The sequence below is a fragment of the Nanorana parkeri genome, unplaced genomic scaffold (assembly GCF_000935625.1).
Source record: "Nanorana parkeri isolate BGI_ZX_2015 unplaced genomic scaffold, ASM93562v1 scaffold258, whole genome shotgun sequence".
NCBI classification, from domain to species: Eukaryota; Metazoa; Chordata; class Amphibia; order Anura; family Dicroglossidae; genus Nanorana; species Nanorana parkeri.
The window spans coordinates 1,043,127-1,065,825 of NW_017306526.1; the positions used below are offsets into that span (position 1 = coordinate 1,043,127).

At 41.0% G+C, this 22,699-nt stretch overlaps 1 protein-coding gene across 1 annotated transcript in view; it reads right to left on the reverse strand.

Annotated features, from left to right (window-relative positions):
• GMDS (GDP-mannose 4,6-dehydratase) overlaps positions 1-22,699 on the reverse strand; it is a 506,617-nt gene that overhangs the window by 331,602 nt on the left and 152,316 nt on the right. The window contains exons 6-7 of the mRNA XM_018556927.1: positions 8,821-9,013; positions 6,690-6,794 (exon numbers count right to left, since the gene is read on the reverse strand). Coding sequence (XP_018412429.1) covers positions 6,690-6,794; positions 8,821-9,013 — 298 coding nt within the window. The remainder of the gene's footprint in view (positions 1-6,689; positions 6,795-8,820; positions 9,014-22,699) is intronic.

The window sequence follows — 22,699 nt, forward strand, 5'->3', positions numbered from 1 at the left end:
GCCCCCCCCATTATCCCCCCTGCGGCAGGGGGGGCACGGGGGGGGGGGGGAGCAGCAGGGGCATGGGGGGAGCAGAGAAGGAAACTGGGCAGCAGATGATGGAGTGGGCAGCGGAGAGTTGGGGTGGGCAGAGGAGGAATGGGGCGAGAGGACATCGAAGGAATGCAGAGTCACCGCAGTCTCTCCTCCCCACTGGTCTGTGTCCCCGCTGCCTCTGCCGATATAGGCAAGTAAAGTAGCGTGGATTTAAAGAGACACAGACTGCTGCAGCCGGCACCAGCAGTAAGGAGAATGGAGGGGCAGAGTGGTGGCAGGGGATTCAACTAATCGAAAATCAAGTAATCGATCATGAGAATCGTTGACGATTCTCATTATGAATTATAATTCATTTAAATCGATTAGTTGTTTCAGCCCTAGTCAGCAATAATGTTTAGGTAGTTGGTACATGTCAAAGTAACATCCACGTGGACACAGGAACATTAGGATCTCTGGAGAGAGACTTGTAACCTTGAGATTGTCCATACTTTTCCACAAAAACTTGGAAATGCAATTATTTCTTGCAATTTGGAGAAGGTGTCGATAATTCTGTCAAGTCCATTTTTGGAGTTTTGCGTGGAATGCGTCAGATTTGGCCTTTTTCTCCACTTTGTGTCATACCAATACAAACAAAAGACAAACATGAGAATGCCTAAACATTTGTAATTGCAACAATTTTCTGCAAGAAGTGGTGCATTAGCTGACAGAAATGCAGGGGTGCCAATATTTTTGGCCATGACTGCATACACACATCAACAGCGAGGGTCCAATATTAACCACTTCCGGGCCGGCCGTAGTAAAAAAAAACGGCCGGCCCGGAGCTCTCTAGATCTGAGCGGGCGTCTTTAGACGTCCGCTCAGACATGCCCCCTCGCAACCACGAGCGGGAAACGGGCGCAATTTAAAAACGGGCAGCGATGCCTGTTACCATACAAGCGATACAAGTTACCATACAAGCTTCAGAAGCTGCAAAGAAGCTGATGGAGCAGATCTGTGCTTCATCAGCTTCTTTTGGGGGGTCCTAGGTGACATTAGGGGTCTTGGAGACCCCTGATGTCTCCATAAAGAGGACCTGTCACATATTTTGCTATCACATAGGGGTTTTTTATTAGCCCCGTATGTGATAGAAATAAAGTTTAGTAAAAAAGGGAAAAAAAATTAAGTCCCCCTACCCCAAAAAATGTAAAGTTACACATAAAAATGTTTTTTGTTTTTTTATTCTTTTTTAAGTCCCCACCCATACATACAAGCATGCGTCGGGGGCGCATACGTGCAAAAAAGACGATTGCGCCCATTTCACGGCAACCTGCACATGTTGCCGCAAACGTCGCAGTGAGAGCAATAAGTCTCGGGCCATCAATCACTGATAACACTAAACTGATGAGCGGTAAAAGCTTTTAAAGTGTCGCCTGTGGCCAATTTTGGGTAGTTTTCTGCGATTTCGTGGGTGCGCGCAATTTTAAAGCTTGACATGTTTGGTGTCTATTTACCCGACGTGACCTCGTCTTTTATATTTTACCAAAAAACTGGGTAATAATAAATGTTTCCTAACAATGTAAAAAAATTTTTTTTCCAAAATGTTCTGTAATTTTTCCTAATTATAGTAAAAAATAAAAACCCCCCAGTGGTGTTTAAATACCACCAAAAGAAAGCTCAATCTGTCCCCAAAAAATGGTATAAAATTTATTTCAGTACAGCGTTGCATGACGGAATAAACGTCAGTCAAAGTACCGCAGCGCTGAAAAATGGCCTGGCCAGGAAGAGGGTCTAAACACCTGGTCTTGAAGTGGTTAAAGCCCAAACCATTTTTAAAATTATATTCCAACACACCTTTCCATTAATTTAGTCTACTTCTACAGCACAGATAGATCGCACAGTGCTTTATAGAAGCTGAAAATGTTATGTTCCTACCACACTCACACACATAACTAGGATCAATTTGCCAGAAAGTCAATTACCCAACAAGTATGTTTTTCTTGACTTTGGGAAGAAACCTAAGCAACTAGAAGAATTCCACACAAACAAGCAGAAAGCACGAGCTCCACGCAAAGTGCCCCAAGTGGGATTTTGAACCCGTGTCCTACAGCTGCAAGTTTATAAAACATATAGATGTACAAAATACACACACAGTTTATTCATAGTCAATCATGACAGCAACCCCCTAGCCCCTAAGTGTAAATTCCATATATGCCTACAAGCATTAAATAGGTGTTGGTAAATGAATTCATGGTTGGTATGTGGATCTTTCATAGAAATAAATGGACAATGCACTATATAGAAGGTAGATGGGAAGCTCAACTCACAGCTATGATCTGGTTGCTGAAGAGGAGCTGCCCTTATTCTTTTTGCATCTTTGGGACGATGTTAACCTCTTGGTATATGTGCCTTTTTGATAGGTCTACTCTAGTCTATCTAAATTGGGATGTACATTATATCCATAAATAAATCAAGAGTTCACAATGTAAAGAGGTATCTTGACGCTGGCATGTTGCTATACCATATATTTGGCAATTAGGTCTCTGTTTTGATCAAAATATTTAAACATCACTGGCTGCATATCGTATTATGCATATAGTTTTAGCACCTTTATGCTAAATACAGGTAATATGCTTGAGGATGGGCTTGCACCGGAAGATTAGTATCCAAGATCTGCTCAAATGTGTCACAAAAAAATTGCCCACATGAAAAGAGGCATCACTGCTTTTGTCCTGGCTATTATTTTGCATTTAAGCGCTCAAATCCTAGGTGATAAAAAGTTAAACTCATAAATCTTTGCAGTAAACCGTTAATTGTTATTGCAAAGATTGATTGCAGAGAGATTTAAAAAGTTAAACTTTGAATGGAAGAGAAATGGAAAACATGTAGAAGGAAACTTAGGAGAGAAGAAAGAAATTAAAAGGAGAACTATGAGGCGAGTGATTTTCACTCAGCCTCATAATCTAAGCCGACCTGTGACAATGAAACTGTCACAGGTTGGCTCAGTAGATAGGGAAGTGAGCGAACACATAACGTCGCTCGCTCACTTCTTGATCTATCCCTGCAGAGAGCCGTAACTTTCACTCACGGCTCCCCGCAGGGATTCCCCCCCCTCCCCTGTCCGATCATCCAACGCTGACTGGCTCAACGGACTGGGGAGGGGGCGGGCACAGCTGGCTCTTCCTCTGGATAGGCAAAGCCAGCTGTATTGTCGGGATCCGTTCCGGCTAGGGCGTCTCAGTACAGTGCGAGCTGTAGCTCGCGGTATACTGAGCTTTGGGTCACGGGAGAACGCTAGCTTGTGTTCTCCCGTGACCCTAAGGAGAAATATGGGGAAAAGCCCTGACCCCATAGTTCTCCTTTAAGGAAGAGGGAAGGAAGCTGAATTAAAACATGGATCACACTTTTTCTTCAGCTCTTTGCTTTTTTTCTGATTCACTATTTATAAAGTAAACAAAAAGGAATAATAGTTGAGCGAGCCATAAAAGTATAGATGTTCTCTCGTCAGTAGATGGCTGAATGGTAGAAAATCCCCTTGATTCCCCTTATCCACGATAAACTGCATGGTTGGAGGATTTCTCCCCTGATGAATGTTATATTCAAACAGCTGTGGCACCGCTGGCGGCCTGGTTACCCAAACAATGACTGCACCTGATAGGATGTAGTCACTGTATGGCTGAAAATTTTCCACCAGGCTCAATTTTTAACTTGACTTTTGTTGATGGGTGGTGCTGACAGAGCCAACTACAACTTAAATTTGGTCTGATTTAGCAGGATTTGGGCACAATTAGAGCAGTGTATTGCTAGCTTTAAAATGGAGCAGGAGAAGAATAAATTAGACCTTTCCACTGGAAACGCAAGTCTTTTCCCTTTGCCCTTCAGTAGCAAACATTTCAGGTATTTTTTACAAATATCACCCACAATGACTTATGAGTCATTAAGTAAGGAACGCATTTACTGTATATAATAGGTTTTATGCTTAAAAAAAACAAAACCTTAGCAGTTAGAGAATGTTAACATTTACAAGTTATATGTAATCGGCACAACTACTGCAAAGAGTTGTAATGTTTTTTCATAGGGATATAAAGAGCACTACACCTTCTAAAAAAAAAAAAAATTTTCACTTTTACAAGATGCTTTTAATTTCTTATTGATTTTAATTAAATGAAAAACATCTAACCTTAAACATATCTTAATACAGCACACAGTATAAATCAGTGGATTGTATTCCACAGAGCTCTGAAGAATGATTTAATTGTGAAGGATGATTTAATTTTGAAGTAGAATATAATGTGGTTTGCTTTGTTTCCCACACTGTCTCTGCCTGCTTTTGGAATGCGTGTATGATTTTGTCTGATTTTTGTCTGTGTGCATGCTCCTGCCAGCCTCTTATCTCATGGGGAAAGCCATTAGGGTGTGTCTACTGCAGAGGCTGGTTGTGAAACAGAGGGCATTCAGCATTATATAAGGGATTTAAGCAACTCTGCTGTTCATTACAGATAGAGGACAAGTATTCATTGTTTTGGAGAACCTGTAAAGGAAGAAATACTGGTTACCTACAACACTGAAGCAATTGTTTTCCAATACCCACTTGAAGCTGGCACCAAGGACTTCCTTATGCTAAGCATCTTGACATCTTGTGAACTAGGACTGGTCCACACACCAAGGTAGGGTGTTTCCATCCCTTACATCAATAGATACTATTATGAACCACTTCTAAACAAGTTATCTCACATTTCCCTGAATACATGCACTGTTTAATAGAACCTACCCCTCCTCAAAATATTCTTAGTAACCGCCATTTATTTCTGGTATTCCGTAAATCAGTGCTGGCTATCAAATAAAAAAACAACTTTAAAATTGTACTGTGTTAAACATTAACCATACAGCATCCTTTACAAACCAAAAGCAAGAACAAACAATACAGGTTGGTAGTAGCCATTGTGCATATATATCTAGATCTCTCATGCTGAAGGGCTCCAGGGATTGTGTCTGATATGGAGGAAAATTTGTTTTGTCACAATCTTAAAAAGTCCCGTTCCAAGTCATGGAAGATTTGTAGAGCTTTGAGCAGGAAAGGCCTCAATTCCTAGGTTCTACTTAACTCGCAGTCAGACCTCATTAAATCTCAGATGTCCACAGGCCATTTATATGTGAGCTGACTAATGTTCAGTACTCTGAATTTCTCTGCTGTGACAGCCTGCTGCTGGGTGAAAAAGCTGAGTGCTGACAGTACGCTAAATGTACAAATGCTGTTTGTTTTTGGGAACCCATAAAAGGGGTACACAATCAGGGGCAGACAGGAGTTTAGTTAGTGGCTCAGACAGTAAAATCTTTTTCTTGGAGTACAGTAAAAGGACAAGGGCTAACTTATATGCAGATACCTTCAGGTAATTGGACAGAACTGTGTTCCAATTATATCTATATATCTCCTCACTCCCAGCAATCCTCAGTTTTGTTTTTTCAACCCAGATACAGAGGGGAGAATACTATGTACTGTACTCCAAGAAAATTATTTTACAGGTAGGTAATAAACCCAGTTTCTTTGGATCAAGGAAGGACATGTACTAACCTCCTCCCGTGACCCAAAGCTTAGGATATCGTGGGCTATTGCCCGCGATATACTGAGCGCCGCAGCAGGGACGGATCCCGACAATACTGTAGAGATCCACCCAGCTGCTTGAGTGGCAGCTGGCTCTGTCTATCTAGAGGCAGAACCAGCTGTGCCCGCCCCTTCCCCCATTCGTTCCTCCACTCAGCGCTGGAGGATCGGGGGGAATCCCTGCAGGAGACGATCGGGAAGTGAGCAGATCGGTGCATGTTTTTGCTCACTTCCTAATCGATTGAGCCGACGTGCGATAGCTTCTTTGTCACAGGTCGGCTCCAACTATGAGGATGAGGGAAAATCACTCACCTCATAGTTCTACTTTAAGCCCTCCTGTGTCTCAGGATCAAAGGCTGCAAGTACCTGGAGCAGTGCGGAAAGCTGTGTCTGGAAGCACGCAGCCAAAACAGACAAGCTGAGTCATGCAACAGGTGCATGGGCAGCGCATAGACTTTCCAAGAGCCCAGCATGTATGAGCAAGATTACCCATAGCAACAGGGAAAAAGGTACCAACACAAACAAGGCCACCTCACTGGTGCGTACAAAATAAAGTGTTGGAGCAAAAAAAAAAAAAACACAACTACGGATTTAAAGTGCCGCAACCTCTCTGCATCCTGCATCCCCAAAAACATGGAGATAAAACCACAAAGAGGCTCCACATGGCACAATAGGGCAGTGCAGTCAATCTCTGGGACCCAGTGAGCACCTAACAGGATCCAGTGCCTGGAGCAACATTAAAGAAGCCTCCCTGTCTTCCATATGGCGGTATCCAGGTCCGGTCTCAGAGGCTCGATGACAAGAGGCACCAAATCAAGAAGCTGCAAGAGAATAGCCACAGTAGCTAAAGTGCAGCTAGAAGAAATTTAGAGGAAATTAGAGGAAGAGGGATTTCACAGCCGATTAGTTTTCCAGTGTCCAATCACCTAAAGATATCTGTATATGACTCTGCTGTCTAGGAATCAGCCTGTGTCCTGCATGATTAATATTTGTACAGTTTTACATTAGGCATGTCTACAACAGTTAAATACAAATGGATTTTTTTTTCTTTAAGTATTTAAATATATTTTCTAACCTCTGCGAGGACTCTCATGGTTGAAGAGAATACCATTGACTGCAAACAGGTTATAAGCTTCCCTAAAATTAACCACAATCCAGTAAGCGTACAGTTTTGCTGCACCTGAAAGACAAAAAACCAAGTAAAACATTTAAAGGTTTTTGTTTTTAAGTGTAATTCCACTTTTGCAGGCGGTGCCAAAAACATGTATACACATTTTAAGATATGATATCTATATTACTTATCGAAGTTAAATTGAATTACGGTAGCAATGTGTAGTATGACGTTCATTCACATGATGCGTTAATCAAATGAATGCTAGCATTACAATGTGACAGACAGGACAGTCAAAGAAAATGACGGAAGCACAGTTGTCGCTTGAGGAGCGCAAGTTCGTTTTAAAGTGGTATCTGAAATTAGAGAATGTTGTGGAAGTACGGCAATGCAGGAGTGAAAATGCAACAGAACCTCCAACACCTCTAACAATTGTACGCATTTGTGATAAGTTTGAGATGCATGTTACTCTGTGTGATGTGCACAAGGGACGACCCAGGAGTCCTCGCGTCAAAGTCCTGCTTTGTCTGCTATGGTGTTGGAACTGTTTACACGCTCACCACATAAGCCTACCAAGCAATGTGCACTTGGGACAGGAGTTAGCAGAACAAGCATACAATGCATTCTTAAAAAAGCAAAATGGAAAGTTTTATCCCAAGATTACATGCACTCAAGAGGACCCTGATCGAATACAAGGACACTTTGGTCAACGTTCCTCAAGCAATAGTTCGCCATAATCAGAAGTGTCTGGACGCTGATGGTAACCACTTTGAACACCTGTTGTAATTGCAGAAGTCAAAACGGCACTTTATTCGTCTTCTGTTATCGGTATATATTGAGCATTACAATTTTAAACAGTTTTTTCCTCTCTTAAAATGTGTATACTTTTTTGGGAGGAAAAAAATATTGATATATACACATACACACATATATATATATATATATATATTAGGGCTGTGCAAATTCACAATTAATTTCTCGATTAATCGTTAATCTTTTTGATCGATTCAATTTTTTTTGATCGCTAATGAAAATACTCACCTCTACGCCAGTTTCTTGTGAGCAGGAATATACACAGGATTGCAAGCTATTCTGAAGAATTTCAGAAGGACAGAGCGAGTTACCCCTCATTAAAGATGAACTCTGGGATGTCTAAATAGAAGCATATGTATTCTTACTTAAATAATGGCGTGCTGTGTGTATTTTCTCTGGATTTTTCCTTTGTGCAGGAGTTTACTATAATGAAAACCTAACACTGCTGCTCCATTTACTTGTGCAGGGTGACTGGTCTTGTTTCCACACACCTATAATTTTCTGAAGGCAGCCTATGGTGTCCCTCCCACAGCTATGCTCACTGCTCAGGCTGTAGAACACCAATTATGTTAAAGATAACTGAGTTTACCAAGGCATTTGGTGCACACAAGATAGATTTATATCCTTTGTGACTATTGAAGAGTATATTTAAAAGAAAGTTTTTGTGCCCGGGGTTCAACTTTAACATACAATGCAGAACACACGCTTTTATATCTTTAAAGCATTGGTTAGGACAGGACAGTGTTTAAATCTAATTTACAATGGATAAATGAGACCGGTCAGCACAGTACAGGCAGAGTTAATTATATAAACCATTAACTCCACAGTCTCTTGGCATTACATAGGGGGGAAGCTAGGTAGGATTTTCAAATAAAACGCACCAAAAAGGTAAACCACAATTTTTTTTTTAAAGCTATGGGAACAGGAACATATAACAAATATAAACTAGGTGTTATTCCTATTTGGCTGCAAATGTAAAAACACTTTAAAATTAGAATACATCTACTTGGCAACTTATAAATTAAATAAAATCCTACTTTTGTAGGGGTAATACTCTTTAGACTTGAGAACTATTCCAAGTGCTATTAACATCCAAGCTGGTGACATTGCAATTTATATGAAGAAAAAACTTTAAGTTACATATATGCAAAAAGAATATAAGAGGTAAGACGCTGTAAAGATGACATACAGTACACAGCTTGTGCAATAATCTAAGCTCCGTTAACCTTTTGGTATATGCCCTGTGTAATCTTCCCACTTATGGCAGAACATATACACTAACCATATGGAGATCGAGGGTAAAATGGTGTTGTTTCCTTCTGGGGGATTTCCTGCACTTTTCCATACAGTTCACTGGTTGAGGCTTGATAGAACTTTACCGACTCAATAAGGCCACAGGTCTTCACTGCATCAAGAAGGCGCAAAGTACCTACACCATCAACATCTGCAGTGTATTCTGCCAGGTCAAAGGAAATCTGAAAGATGAAGACTCATTAGCATATGGATGACATAATGAACCACAAAAATAAAAAGTGCAATGCTTTTGTTTTATTACCCAATCTACCAAAATAAAGTGCATTTTGGACGTAATAAAGCAAAAAAAAAAAAAATATAATCAAATCACAAAAATACTATAAATAATATTAAACAATAAACTTACAGATCTACAAACAGTGCTCAACATTAAGAAAATTACACCATATAGAAAATTAGATATGCAACACTACTGGTCCCAATAGGCAAGAATGATCTATGCCAAACTCTGACATTTAATTCCTGAAGCAAAAGGCAAACAAAATAAAAAGAGCTTGCAAGTGGAGCCAGCCAGGAAATATGCATGACTGTCATTCAAAAATGGCTAACTCATTCTCATGAGGTTGTCTCCCCCACCCAAAATGTCAAAACAGCTCATTACACGTGTGTTCGTGTGGCATCACATAGATACACCTATGTACATGCCCTTGTGCAGGAAGATTCGAGAAAGCCTTACCTGTCTGAAAGTCAGTTGCAGCTAGCACGTACAAGGAAACCTACTGCATAGGTATGCTACAGCACTTCTGAATGATTAAGACAACCAGTGCTCCTATGATTTGTGATTAAAATCCACAAACTGTATTTAGCCAAGTTGCTCAAAACTTGCTGCACACATTTTATAGAAGTGGAAGCCCATATGTACAAGGCCTTAGAAAGCAGGGAAAGGCTCCAACATATCTAGTTGCTTCCTGCAAGCAATTTCTGGATTTAAGAAAAAGCTTAAAAGTGACCTTAAACCCTCAGATTTTTTGACATAACAATACTGTAATGTGTGCCTTACTGTAATCCATGATAGTTTCCCTTCTCTTTGCTGCTCTTCCTTATAAATGTGTATCTCTTCTCAAGCTGGGGGAGAACTTCCCTTTGCAGCTGAGTGCCTCTTCCTGTAGTGCTGGCTCAGGTTGTGAACCTACACACAGACACCATGTATCCATTTCAGAGACAATGCAGTCTGCTGCAAAACAGAAGTTCTGTCCAGCATGAGAAGAGATATGGATTTAAAAAGGAAGAGCAGCAAAGAGAAGGGAGACAACCATGGATTACAGTAAGGCACATATTACAGTATTGTTTTATGTTAAAAAATCTGAGGGTTTAATGTCACTTTAAGTGAAACCATTGTTAATAAAAGATCTGGAAGAAAGAACAAGCTGACAGAACTGCTTGTAGACTGGTCACATATGCAAAGCAAAACTTTACTGTGAAGGATCAGAAGATTCAACTGTCATAGCTGTGGTGGATATACTGGATGCCATGGCTTGCATGTGATGTGATTAGCATGCTAAAAGTCACAAAAATGAAAATGTGCCATATTAGTGCAAAAGTCAATATATGATGTATACAGCACAACACTAATGAAGGTCAGGAGCATTTTGAAACCAAATCATGTGACATTCATGGCTACAATCCCCAAAGCAAGTTTTGTAGTAAAATAAATGCATTCAAAGTAAAAAAACATCAAAAACAGTTAGGCGGGTAGACAGTAGAATAGATTTTACCAAGACATAACCACATGGGCAATTTTAATACTGCTTTGTTGAATGATTGACCAACTTGTTGACAACCATTTAATTTGCAAAACATTAAAATGTGCCCATACATAAAGAAGAAAAGCTGGCCGCACAACCGCAGAACCCAAAAAGCTGGTGGCAGAACCCAAGACAGTAGAACATACTAGCAGGTACAGTTTGGTAGAAGACTTAGCCCTTTCTTATTGTACATGCACAGTGAAGTGTACAGTCTTGGCATATGTACCAGGTACAGTAAACATTCAATCGTGTGCAGTGGAATTTCAAAATGTATGACTAAATGTTTAACTTAAACAGAGGTTATGTCACTGCACTAGGGTCCACCATTCTGCCTTGGCTCAAAACCACCAGTCCTTTAAATTTATCCACTGTCCAGACCTACCCCTAGAGTTTTGCCTTGGAGGGAATAAAATAGCTTCATTTAAGTATTCATAGCAAAAAAGTACTGATTTTAATATGTTAAAAAAATCATAGCACAAAAATATCAGCCAAAACTAATCAAGGGATTCTACAACTACACTTAAACACTGTGGCTCATCTGAACCTAGCTAAGAAAAAAACTATTTCATAGCGAGCACGTTTCCATTTTGTATCTAAAATAAAAGATCACAAGAAATTATTTGAACAAAGGGTCAAGGATTCATATGAAGCATTGCTACACACGTGATTACGCGCTAAAATGTACTGCTGTGCTAGAGTTTGTAAGGGGAACACTACACTGAAGAAAAAAATATAGGGAGTGCATTTATCTTTATAAAAGAGTATTTCATACTCCTTTATATGTGTCATGTGAATCTGTGACCAAGAAAAAACTGTGGATATTGTTCGAAGCATATACAGTGTGTAAATATATATATATATATATATATATATATACATACATACATACATACATACACGAGATATATATGTGTTGGGACCCATAACATCTACTACATCATAGAAGTGATTACACAAGGGTACGCGTTTTATAGTCAAACAACCGTGCACACTGCCAAAGTTTTGTATAGAAGCCCCCTTAAATTCCTAAGTTTATTCATATGTCACAAGGGCTCAATTTACTAAGCTTTAAAAGGAGAACTATGAGGTGAGTGCTTTTCACTCACCTCATAGTTCTAGCCGACCTGTGACAATGAGACTGTCACAGGTCGGCTCAGTAGATTGGGAAGTGAGCGGACACATACCGGCGTTGGCTCACCTCTCGATCCTGTCACGGCTCTCTGCCGTGACAAGGGAGGGGCTGGATTCCCCCCTCCCCGCTCCGATCCGCCAGCGCTGACTGGCGGAACGGACGGGGGAGGGAGCGGGTACAGCTGGCTCTGCCTCTAGATAGGCAGCGCCAGCTGTCAGTCACGCAGCTGGGCGGATCCCGGCACAATTGTCGGGATCCGCTTCAGCGTCTCAGTATACCGCGAGCAGCAGCTCGCGGTATACTGAGCCTAGGGTGACAGGAGGACGCTAGTTTGTGTCCTCCCGTTACCCTAAGGAGAACTATGGGGAAAATACTTAACCCCATAGTTCTCCTTTAACACCAGCCTAGTCATGATCGTCAGCCACATGACTTTAATTTTCAAATGTCATTAAACACACTTATTCTGGTGTGTTAGCCTTGTGAATTGAGCATTATGCTACATCCTGAATCGAAAATATTGGTGGCAGCTGGATGAGTATGTCAGATACAAAAAAGGTATGTGGTCGCACCCCATAAAGCCAAAAGCACAGATATAGTTAATTCCAAATTCATTCTTTGTACTGCAGACTGGCATTTCTCTGTTATGAGCCAAGTAGCCCATTATCTCCTTGTGTTGTGGTCAGTTAATTGTGCGTCATTGAGTTTCTACCTTTAGAAAGTGCAACAACGTTATAGACTCAACTATGCTCAGACCTACTCTTCTTCATACCCTTTCCAAAGTCTCTCCGGTCATGCTTCAAGCCCATACTAGGTTATCTGTCTCTATTTAAATCAAAATGCAGAGGTGAACTAAATCACAGGTTTACATTTACATTAGGTTCAAGGCTGCAGCAATGACAGGGGTTCAACTTTTCTGGTCTGTGGGTACACAGACAAAAATGACAATTGGGAAACATTTTAAAGGAAAAAAGTGCCACCTTTCCAACAGTAAGAAACAGAAGTTACCACAGTAATATTTGATGCCGCTATAATACAGATTAGTAAGTACTATCTGTAGAGCACATGAAAGTCAAAGTTCTAAAACGAAATTACTGTTCATTTGTGTTAATACATTGTGGTGCGCTGCAGTGCATGTGTTGGGGTGCCCCTTAAAATGAATGCCAACGCATAACGTGCATTACCATGTGTTGCTGCAACGCAAAGATATTAGTGGGCCCTTAAAGCTTAATGTCTGCTTTGGGATTGGGGTTTATGCAATACTCTGAGGATGATGTGCCAATTTTATTCTCAACAGAATGGCTGCAGAACTGATTAATGAAAAAGAAATTGAAGATGACTCTCTAACACTGAAATAAATTTCCTTTGATCTTTATGCCCCTGAACTTTACAAACTGAAACGTAAAGCCAAATGCCTCTTCAGTCCTGCAATGCCATCTTCATTGCAAAAAGGAGTACTGCACGGCTAGGATCCTATTAGGTCAGAATGCCAAAAAAAAACTTTTCATTCTCAGAATCAATTTCGTTTTCTTTTTAAAATACATTTGACCTGCAGACAGGGCACCTTTGCCTTAATTATGATCAATTTACATTGCAAGCTGGATTGTTCATTAATATATGTGCCCTTTTTCCTGTTGAAACAAAAGTAAACACATACATACACACACACACACACACACACACACACACACACACACACACACACACGTCTGTCTTACACAAATGACTGCCAAGTTAGCTTGTTCAAATGACTACTGGCCTTTGCATGATCCACACTGACTAAAAAAAAAGATACCTGCATAATTATTAAGTAAATGGAATCAAAAGCTGGATGCATGATAGCTGCCAAGTATGCATGCATGGGGTTGCTGTAAAGCCATTTCTATTGCCCTTCACAAAAAAAACAAAACATAGCAGTAGTATAGGACCTAGTCATCAGTGGGAAAGGTATAACAGCTTAACTATAACTCCAGGCAGACATAAAAACACAAATTATTGTCATGTTTAAATGTATTTTTATAAATGCAAGCAGGCCAAGTACTTGAATTTGACTAGGCAGCAGCCTCTAGCCGTCTACTGAACAGTCTGAAAAGCAGAACTCAAAAATGGGGAGGGAGAAGCAACACAAGGAGCAAATTAGATGTGCTGTTGTGCAAGAAACATCCCCATAGGAGAAAGCAGACTGAGATGAACTCACCAATGTGCTGATTCTCCTTTCACAGTAACTACAGGGTGGCGGTGGGCAGTAGACCAGTAAGTGAAAGTGAAATCAGGCCTCCCCATCCTGCAGGACATGTGCTATGGGGCAAGTTTTCTTAATCTCAGGACTGGGTGCGCAGAAATACAAATCATTAATTCCCAAGCATGAATTAAAGTTCACGTACTGAACATGTCTGGCTGGTAGCTAGACTACTGAATCAAGAAACAGGTTTGAGGAACAATTTTCCAGCATTAGACGACCATCACACTTAAAAGTTTGAATCTACTAAAAACAATGCACACAATAATAATATAGAAAATAAGTGGGGTCATAAGGTGGCCATACACTGTACAACCATCGCAAGACCTTAGTCTTGCGATGGTTGTAAAGGGATAAAAAAAACGTACGATCTGCCTATCTTGGACAGGCAGATCGCACTCTCGATCATCGCAAGCCCGCCCCCCTGAGGGGCGGGCTTCCGATGACCGCAATGCTGAACGGGCAGTGTGCGCGTGCGCACACCGGCCCGTTCAGCATTTGTCTTCCGAGCACCGTTCTAACCAGCCGAGAATCGTACGATTCCCGGCTGGTTTTCGAACATGCTGGTTCGACGGAAGACGTGCGACCGTACAGTAGAAACGGTCGCACGTCTCCGTTCACACTGCTCGATTCTCGTACGATCGCGGGATTTCCCGCGATTCTCGTACGAGAATCGAGCAGTGTATGGGCACCTATAATGTCACAATGAATGAGCAATCATGATACTGAAGGAAGTACTTAAGATTGCTCTAGGGGTTCAATTATCTTTTGATAAGCACATCATAAAGATCTGTCAGCTTATCATTAAGATGTGAAATGAAAATTAAAAGAACATCTTTCAAACCACTTGCAGAAATCTCACTAAAGTGGCAGATAGTCTGAATAAATGTGAAAAATCAACCTCTCAGCTTGTTCCAAATGATATATTGATAGGTTAACAATTTTACTTTTTCTTCAATTCAGCCAAGAAAACAATATGAACCATGTTAGATGGGCTATTTTTTGCAGCCATCTCATTGGGTGGGGGGAAAAAACAAGTTTTGTATGGAACGTTCACGTTTTTACACTTATTTTTTTCAGAATACAGCAATTTGCAGCTCAATTGCACAACAAATTTAGCAGCATTTCAGCTCAGTGGCAATCGCTCTGTATTCACCTCTGTGGCTTAGCTGTAAACTGAAACAAAATGGAATTTTTAGCAGAGCACCCCAGCGCAATTATGTAGCCCTAGTTTACCTTGTAGCAGCAACAGAAATCGGCAGTGATGCTAGCAAATAAATCGCTAGCTACAGAATCGCGGTTAATCCCCGACATTAGCAATTGACATGACATGGCCCTAAGGATGTGGTGTATACAGTCCTGGCCAAAAGTTGAGAATTACACAAATATTTCCACAAGGTCTGCTGCTTCAGTTTGTATGATGGCAATTTGCATATACTCCAGAGTGTTATGAAGAGTGATCAGATCCAATTGCAAAGGCCCTCTTTGCCATGAAAATGAACTTAATCCCCCAAAAATTATTTCCCCTGCATTTCAGCCCTGCCACAAAAGGACCAGCTGACATGTCAGTGATTCTCTCGTTGAAGCTTTAAAAAGGGTGGTGCTTGAAATCATGTTAACCATGGTTACCTGCAAGGAAACATGTGCAGTCATCATTGCTTTGCATAAAAAAGGGATTCACAGGCAAGGATATTGCTGCTACTAAGATTGCACCTAAATCAACCAGGGACTGTCTCCTGAAGTTGATTCAGCTGTGGGATCAGGGCACCACCCATGCAGAGCTTGCTCAGGAGTGGCAGCAGGCAGCTGTGAGTGCATCTGCACGCACATCGAGGCGAAGAGAAGACTTTTGGAGGATGGCCTGGTGTCAAGAAGGGCAGCAAAGAAGCCACTTCTCTCCAGGAATAACATCAGACTGATATTCTGCAAAAGGTACAGGGATTGGACTGTTGAGGACTGGGGTAAAGTCATTTTCTCTAATGAATCCCCTTTCCGATTGGGGCATCTGGAAAATACCTTGTCCAGAGAAGAAAAGGTGAGTGCTACCATCAGTCCTGTGTCATACCAACAGTAAAGCATCCCGAGACCATTCATGTGTGGGGTTGCTTCTAAGCCAAGGGAGTGGGCTCCCTCACGATTTTGCCTAAGAACACAGCCATGAATAAAGAATGGTACAAAAACATCCTCCAAGAGCAACTTCCCATAACCATTTAAGAACAGTTTGGTGACGAACAATGCCATTGAGAACTTGGTCAACCCACAAGAGGCGGGTGAACAAAAAAAAACCACCCCCACAAATTGACAAACTGCGAGCATTGATTATGCAAGCATGGCCTGCCATCAGTCAGGATGTGGCCCAGAAGTTGATGGACAGCATGCCAGGGCGAATGGCAAAGGTCTTGAATAAGAAGGATTAACACTGCAAATATTGACTTTTCATAAACTTAATGCAATTGTCAATAAAAACATTTGACACTTATGAAATGCTTGTAATTATACTTTAGTATACCATAGTAACATCTAACAAGATCTTAACACTGAAGGCAGACTGTGGAAATATCTGTGTCCTTCTCAAAACTTTTGGCCAGGACAGTAGGTCTACAGAACTGAGGTAAGAAAAAACACAGTAAAAAGAAGAAAAGATCTGAATGAAATATTAGCACTGATAATTGTAAATGGCAAGGGGTTTGTATAATGGGACGTCCAACACCATTGTTGAAGCTTATTTGCCAAGGTAACTGTATAATATGCCACAAAAAAATAAAATATAGGGATCCCTGACACGCCCAATTTCTTTTTAAGAAATTTACTGAGACTTGACATTGTAAAACAAACATACAACATAATATATGCGTTCATAATCTTCAATTGAACCAGGGCCTGATTTACCATTAGGCAGAGTAGGCACATGCCTACAGGCACCCTCCATAGAGGGACACTGTGCAAGTACCTACTCTGCCTAATTCCCGGTTGGGTGTCAAGATACAACACTGGCAATAGAAAGTAGGATGCATTCTGCACATGCACCATCCTGCTCCAAGACCAGCAGGCACCTACAAGAACCGCCGGCTTCCACAAATGCAGGGGAAGGCCCCTGATGCTGCGGAAGGCTACCCTGTAAAACGCTTGTGATGCAGGCATTCGTTTACGGCAGCCTTACACAGCGCCGGGATTCTTCTCTGCATATCTGAAAGCCGGCCGATTCAGTAGCAGGCAAGGGCGTCGATGCAGGCTAAACAGATTTCCATGTATGCCCACAGGCGCCCAAAATGGAAATCCTCCCCCTAGTTGGGAGTCTGAACGTTCCTTTTACTGCTTGCCATTTGGATAAATTATATGGCAGCTATATCCTACTGGGTGCTGTTGGACCCTTTAGCAGGCTATATGACCTACTATGGCTGTAGTTAAAGCTGAACTCCAGACAGAAGTTAAAGGCACAAATAAATGCAGCTCTTTAAATCATTAAAACATTTTTTCATAAACAAAAGTTTATGAAATAGGTGTAAGGTGTGCAACACATAAAAAGTAAAGGAAGGCCATCAGCATGTGTTGGATTATTGGATAGATTAATTTGCTGTAGATCTCAATTTACATTCTGGTTTTTTTTATAAAGGTGCTCCTGGTAGCCACTAGAGGCTGCTGTTTGGAGATGGGAGACCTGCTCAGCATTGGGGTGAATGAGCAGCTGGTCTTTCAGAAGCTGGTTGTTCACAGCAAAAAAACTATATATGCATAACCTGGTGGTTGAGTCTGCCTTTGACTTTTTCAATATCCTAGATGAGGTCCCCTTGCTATAATTCCTGACCGTTTCTGATCTCTTGGAACTTCTCACCTTTGTATTTTTTGGCACCTCCTGTTGCATTCTCCATCCAGAACATAAATTATAAACTCAAAAACTGGAACTCAAAAGCAGATCTCAGTAAAAGTCCCAAGGAGACAAAGTGTAATGTGTTTAATTCACCAGTATCTACAAAAAAACTCAGTTTTGGGTGGACTAATCCTTTAAGAGTTAAACAATTACATTTCATGTATGACTTGTGAAAACAGAAACAATTAAAAATGCTTATACAATGCTTGCACTACACTAAGACAATTCTAGGTTCAGCTTATAAAACATTCATTATGTCAACTGCAAAGTTTCACTCATGTAAAAGGTGCAGTTGGAGCATCAAGATTTCGGCCATGAAGTATCTGCTATTCTAATGTGGGAGTGAAGTGCTTTAAAAGGTGATAAATGAAGCAGATAATATTTGGCGAGTTGTGGAGCATCTTGCAGAGATCATCAATCCAGTACTGTGCCCTCTGTGCATTACTCCCATGCAGTCTCAACCAAATGGAATTCTTCTCTACAGTTATGTAGTCATAGTCTGTCACTAAATAGTGAATCATGTGCCCACCCAGCTTCCACTACTTCTCCCTCTGCACATATAAATATAGAAAGAAAATAAAACATTCATATCTTTTTTTTCTAATACATAGAAGTTTAAACTCCATTCCATTCCAAAACTTTTTTTTGTTTAAGTTTTGGATAAAGCTGAGGGATTAGGACACCATTCAGGTTTTTTTTATTGCCGTCTTGAGTCCACAATAGGGAGATTCATACTATTTGTCCTGGTGAAAAGAAAATTCAAAATTTTGGGTCATTATCAGAACAAGAGGGAAATCTTCCAATGGGGTCATTAGTACATGACCCTGCCTACCACCAGGGATTGCCGTCACTTTGGAGAGATTGTCTCTCACTTCCTGTTATGGTTATTGCACATGAAGTGAAGGGAAATCTAGCAAATGGGAGACAGATGGCAAAAAAAGTTGACTGGTTATAACCATGCCATAGCAGCCTGTAGACGTGCCCTTTCCCTTATAGAGCTATAAAACAAGACTGGACTGCCGGCTGTGGAGGACTCTAGAGTAAGGGGAGAATTACTGTGAACTAGCCTATCCCTTAGAAGAAAAGATGGGCAGTAGATTAAATCCGTGTTGCACATGTTCCTGTAATGTCAAAAAAGCTTTTTTTTTTTTGTCTGCATTCAGGCACTCTGCATAATTCAGCAACAGTGGTTTTATCCTTTCTTGCGCACTCCTGACAGGCAAGGCAGCAGTGCAGTGCCCATAGTGTTTCCTTAACAGGGCATTAACATTGTAATGCTATTACTACATAGGATGTATATACCGTGTTTCCCCGAAAATAAGACAGTGTCTTATATTTTTTTTTCCACGAAAAAAGACACTAGGTCTTATTTTCGGGGGATGTCTTACCTGGCTGCAGCTGTCCAGGGAGCCAGGCGTGCGGGCGGGAGGGAGCTGCGGCTAGCGCTCTCATGCCATCCAGGGAGCTGCTCTGGGTGACTGTCAGCCAATCGGAAGGCTTCTGGCAGTGTGTGGGGGGGGCCCGGGCTGTGCTCGGCATGCATTGTAGACAGGATGATGAAGAGCTCGGCTCAGTAATGGTTTGGTGGGCGGGCATGGAGGGCTAGCACTATCTTCAGGGATGTCTGTAATATGAGATCTACCACTGAACTAGGTCTTATTTTCGGGGTAGGTCTTATATTACAGAAATCCCTGAAGATAGTGCTAGGTCTTATTTTCGGGGTAGGTCTTACTTTCGTGGAAACACGGTAGTTTGTGCAGCGCTTTACAAAACTGAGTGAGACAATACAGTGAATGCAATTTCAGTACAGAAGGTAGGAGGGCCCTGCTCCTGAGAGCTTACAATCTAGTAGGAGTGGTAAGTGATACAAAAAAGGTAATAACTGTTGGGTGATGATTTCATGGAAGAACTGAATGTGTGCTTCTTTCAGGTGCTGCAACTCAACTCCGGATTACAGCAGCAAATATTTTTGTATATTATAGGTTTCATGCAGAAGCATAGTTTTCTTTAAACTTCCATAAGTTTTTAGCAATGCTGTGAATTATTCAAGTGTATAACCAAAACACATGCAGTGTATTACTTTTTGCAAAGTAATGGTTAATGAATCAAAGTATTGATGCCTTTAAATCAGAACAGGAAAGCAGTGTTTCAAAGAGTTCAGCAAGGGGAGCTGTAAGTGTATTTTATTTGCTTTAAGTGAAAAAAACAGAAAAGTGTGTGTGTGTGCATGTTATGTATGTATGTATGTATGTGTGTGTGTGTGTGTGTGTGTATATATCCACATTTATAATTACTATGCATGTGTCAACTCTAGCTGTCAAGCATGGCACAGTACACACTGATGTGGCCCTAGGCTCTCTTCAGTACACCACCTGCTTTACAAAACTGAGCATAGACTGCTATAAATACAGTACACATCAGTTCCACAATAGATCTAGGCTAGTTCCATGATGTCACAATAAAAAGGGAACATCTCTAAATAGAAACAAAACCTTTTTTTGGCAACAGAGAATATAAACTCATTAAGATATGAGTGGGAGCTTCAATGGCAGGTCGTCCTATTTAATTTAATACATGAATGTTGTGGAAGGTGTAAAAAGGTAGAAGGAAACACTAATCCAAATACATTATAAATGAATGCTCTTTTCTATTCACAAAGGGAAAATATCTAATTTGGGGTTTAATAAACACCTAAAGGCATTTTGCTAGATAACATAAGTGTGTAGACAGGACCATCCAATCTTACAAGCACCTGTTATGGATGAAAAACAAAAACAATCTCTAAAATAGTAATTAAGCCTTTGAAAGCATTCACTGGACATAAAATTTAGGGATGGCACACAACAAATGCCTAAGCAATGTCCTAATTTGCTGGGCAGTGGTGAAAAAGAAAAAACCTCTGGAGAGAATTAGTGGAATGCCTCAACGCAGTTTGTCATTGTATTGTTGAAGGGAGTGTCTACCAAAGGGCCCCTCACATGCGGGAGCGTGTCTGAACTAGGGAATGGCACCTCCAGGATGGTGATGTCAAAACCTCAGAAACAGGTACCATACACCATGTTGGCATTGTGATTTCCATGTTTGAACAGCTAATTTCAGCAATTTAGACAATGGCCAAGAGCAAGATCAGAGACGGTTGGTCTTTAAACAACTGATCAAAAATATTGGAAGCCTAGTCATAAATACAACTTGAAAGGGATGCTAGAGTCTTCAAAAGTGCAAAATAAAAGGCTGGACTGTAACCAGAGGTTCATTCATACAAAGTTTTTTAAAATATATTTAAGATCATATACTGTCCTAATATATGCTTCAGAATTAATACAACCTTTAAGGGAATATGTGCAGAGAGAAATTAAATGTTATAATTGTCCTAAGTGACCTGAAATACAAAAGCCATTAGACCTACAAGACTACTGGGGAATTTACAAAAGGAAAAAGGTTGATACTTCAATAGTCATTTTTAAATAGTATAAAATGTTGACCTAGCATCAGTTATATTTTCATAGTATGTACAGTCATGGCAAGTAAAACTTGCATGTATTTAACAGCTCTCACAGAGATCACAGTATTTCCCCCTGATAAAGCCTTCATCAACTTTTCTCTGCAGAAAGACAAAGCATGTGCAGTTCTTGGCTGTGGTCACTTGTGTACCCCATAATGACAAAGTGAAAACAGAATTTTAGAAAGATCTGTATTTATTAAAAAGTAAAAACTGAAATATAACATTGGGATAAGCATTCGGACCCTTTGCAACACTTTAAATTTAGGTCAGGTGCCTCCCATTTCTCTTGATCGTTGCAGAGATGTTTCTACACTTTGATTTGAGTCCACCTGTGGTAAATTAAATTGATTGGAGATGATTTGAAAAGTTTACACACCTGTCTCTGGAAGGCCTCACAGCTGATAATGCATACTGCATTACCGCAAAAGCCATGAGGTCAAAGGAACTTCCTGCAGAGTTCAGACAGGATTATAGCAAGGCAAATATCTGGGGAAGGCTACAAAAAAAATTATGCTGCACTGAAGGTGCCAAAGAGCACAATGGCCTCCATACCGTTTCCCCGAAAATAAGACCTACCCCAAAATTAAGACCTAGTACCATTTCCATTTTTGGGAATTGCTAAAATATAAGACCTACCCCGAAAATAAGACGTAGTTGTGACCATTCCCAGGGCCGGTGGTGGCATAAGGGGGAACTTGAAGAGCCACGGGAGAGAATCAGCGGTGCCAACAAAGGCAGCGCTAGAGGAAGCAAGGTGGCAGCGCAGGGAGCAGACACGCATAAGCTGATGCTTCCTCTATAGCGCCGGCTCCTGTCACAGGCGGAGTGATACCAAATGTACTCCGCCTGTGAGGAATCGATAGTGAAAGCGCGCTTCGCCCATTCTGGTTACCAAATTGCTCTTGGAAAGGTACGGCACCCCTGATTGCCCTATTCTAAACTTTGCCATTTTGGATTATTTAATTTGCATTGTTATACATTAAAAAAAATAAGACCTACCCCGAAAATAAGACCTAGTGTGTTGTTTTGAGCCCAAAAAAATATAAGACGGTGTGTTATTTTCGGGCAAACACGGTAATTCTCATTTGGAAAAAGTTTGGCACAACCAGGACTTTCCCCCAAAGAGTTGGTCGCCCGGCAAAACTGAGCAATCGGGGGGTAAAAGAGGTCACTAAGAACTCGATGGTCACTCTGAACGCCAGAGATCCTGTGTGGCGATGGGACAAAGTTCCAGAAGGACAACCATCACTGCAGCCCTCCACTGATCTGGCTTTTATGGCAGTGTGGCTAGAAGTAAGCCTCTCCTCAGTGCAAAACATATGGAAGCCCACTTGGAGTTTGCAAAAAAGAACCCAAAGGTCTCA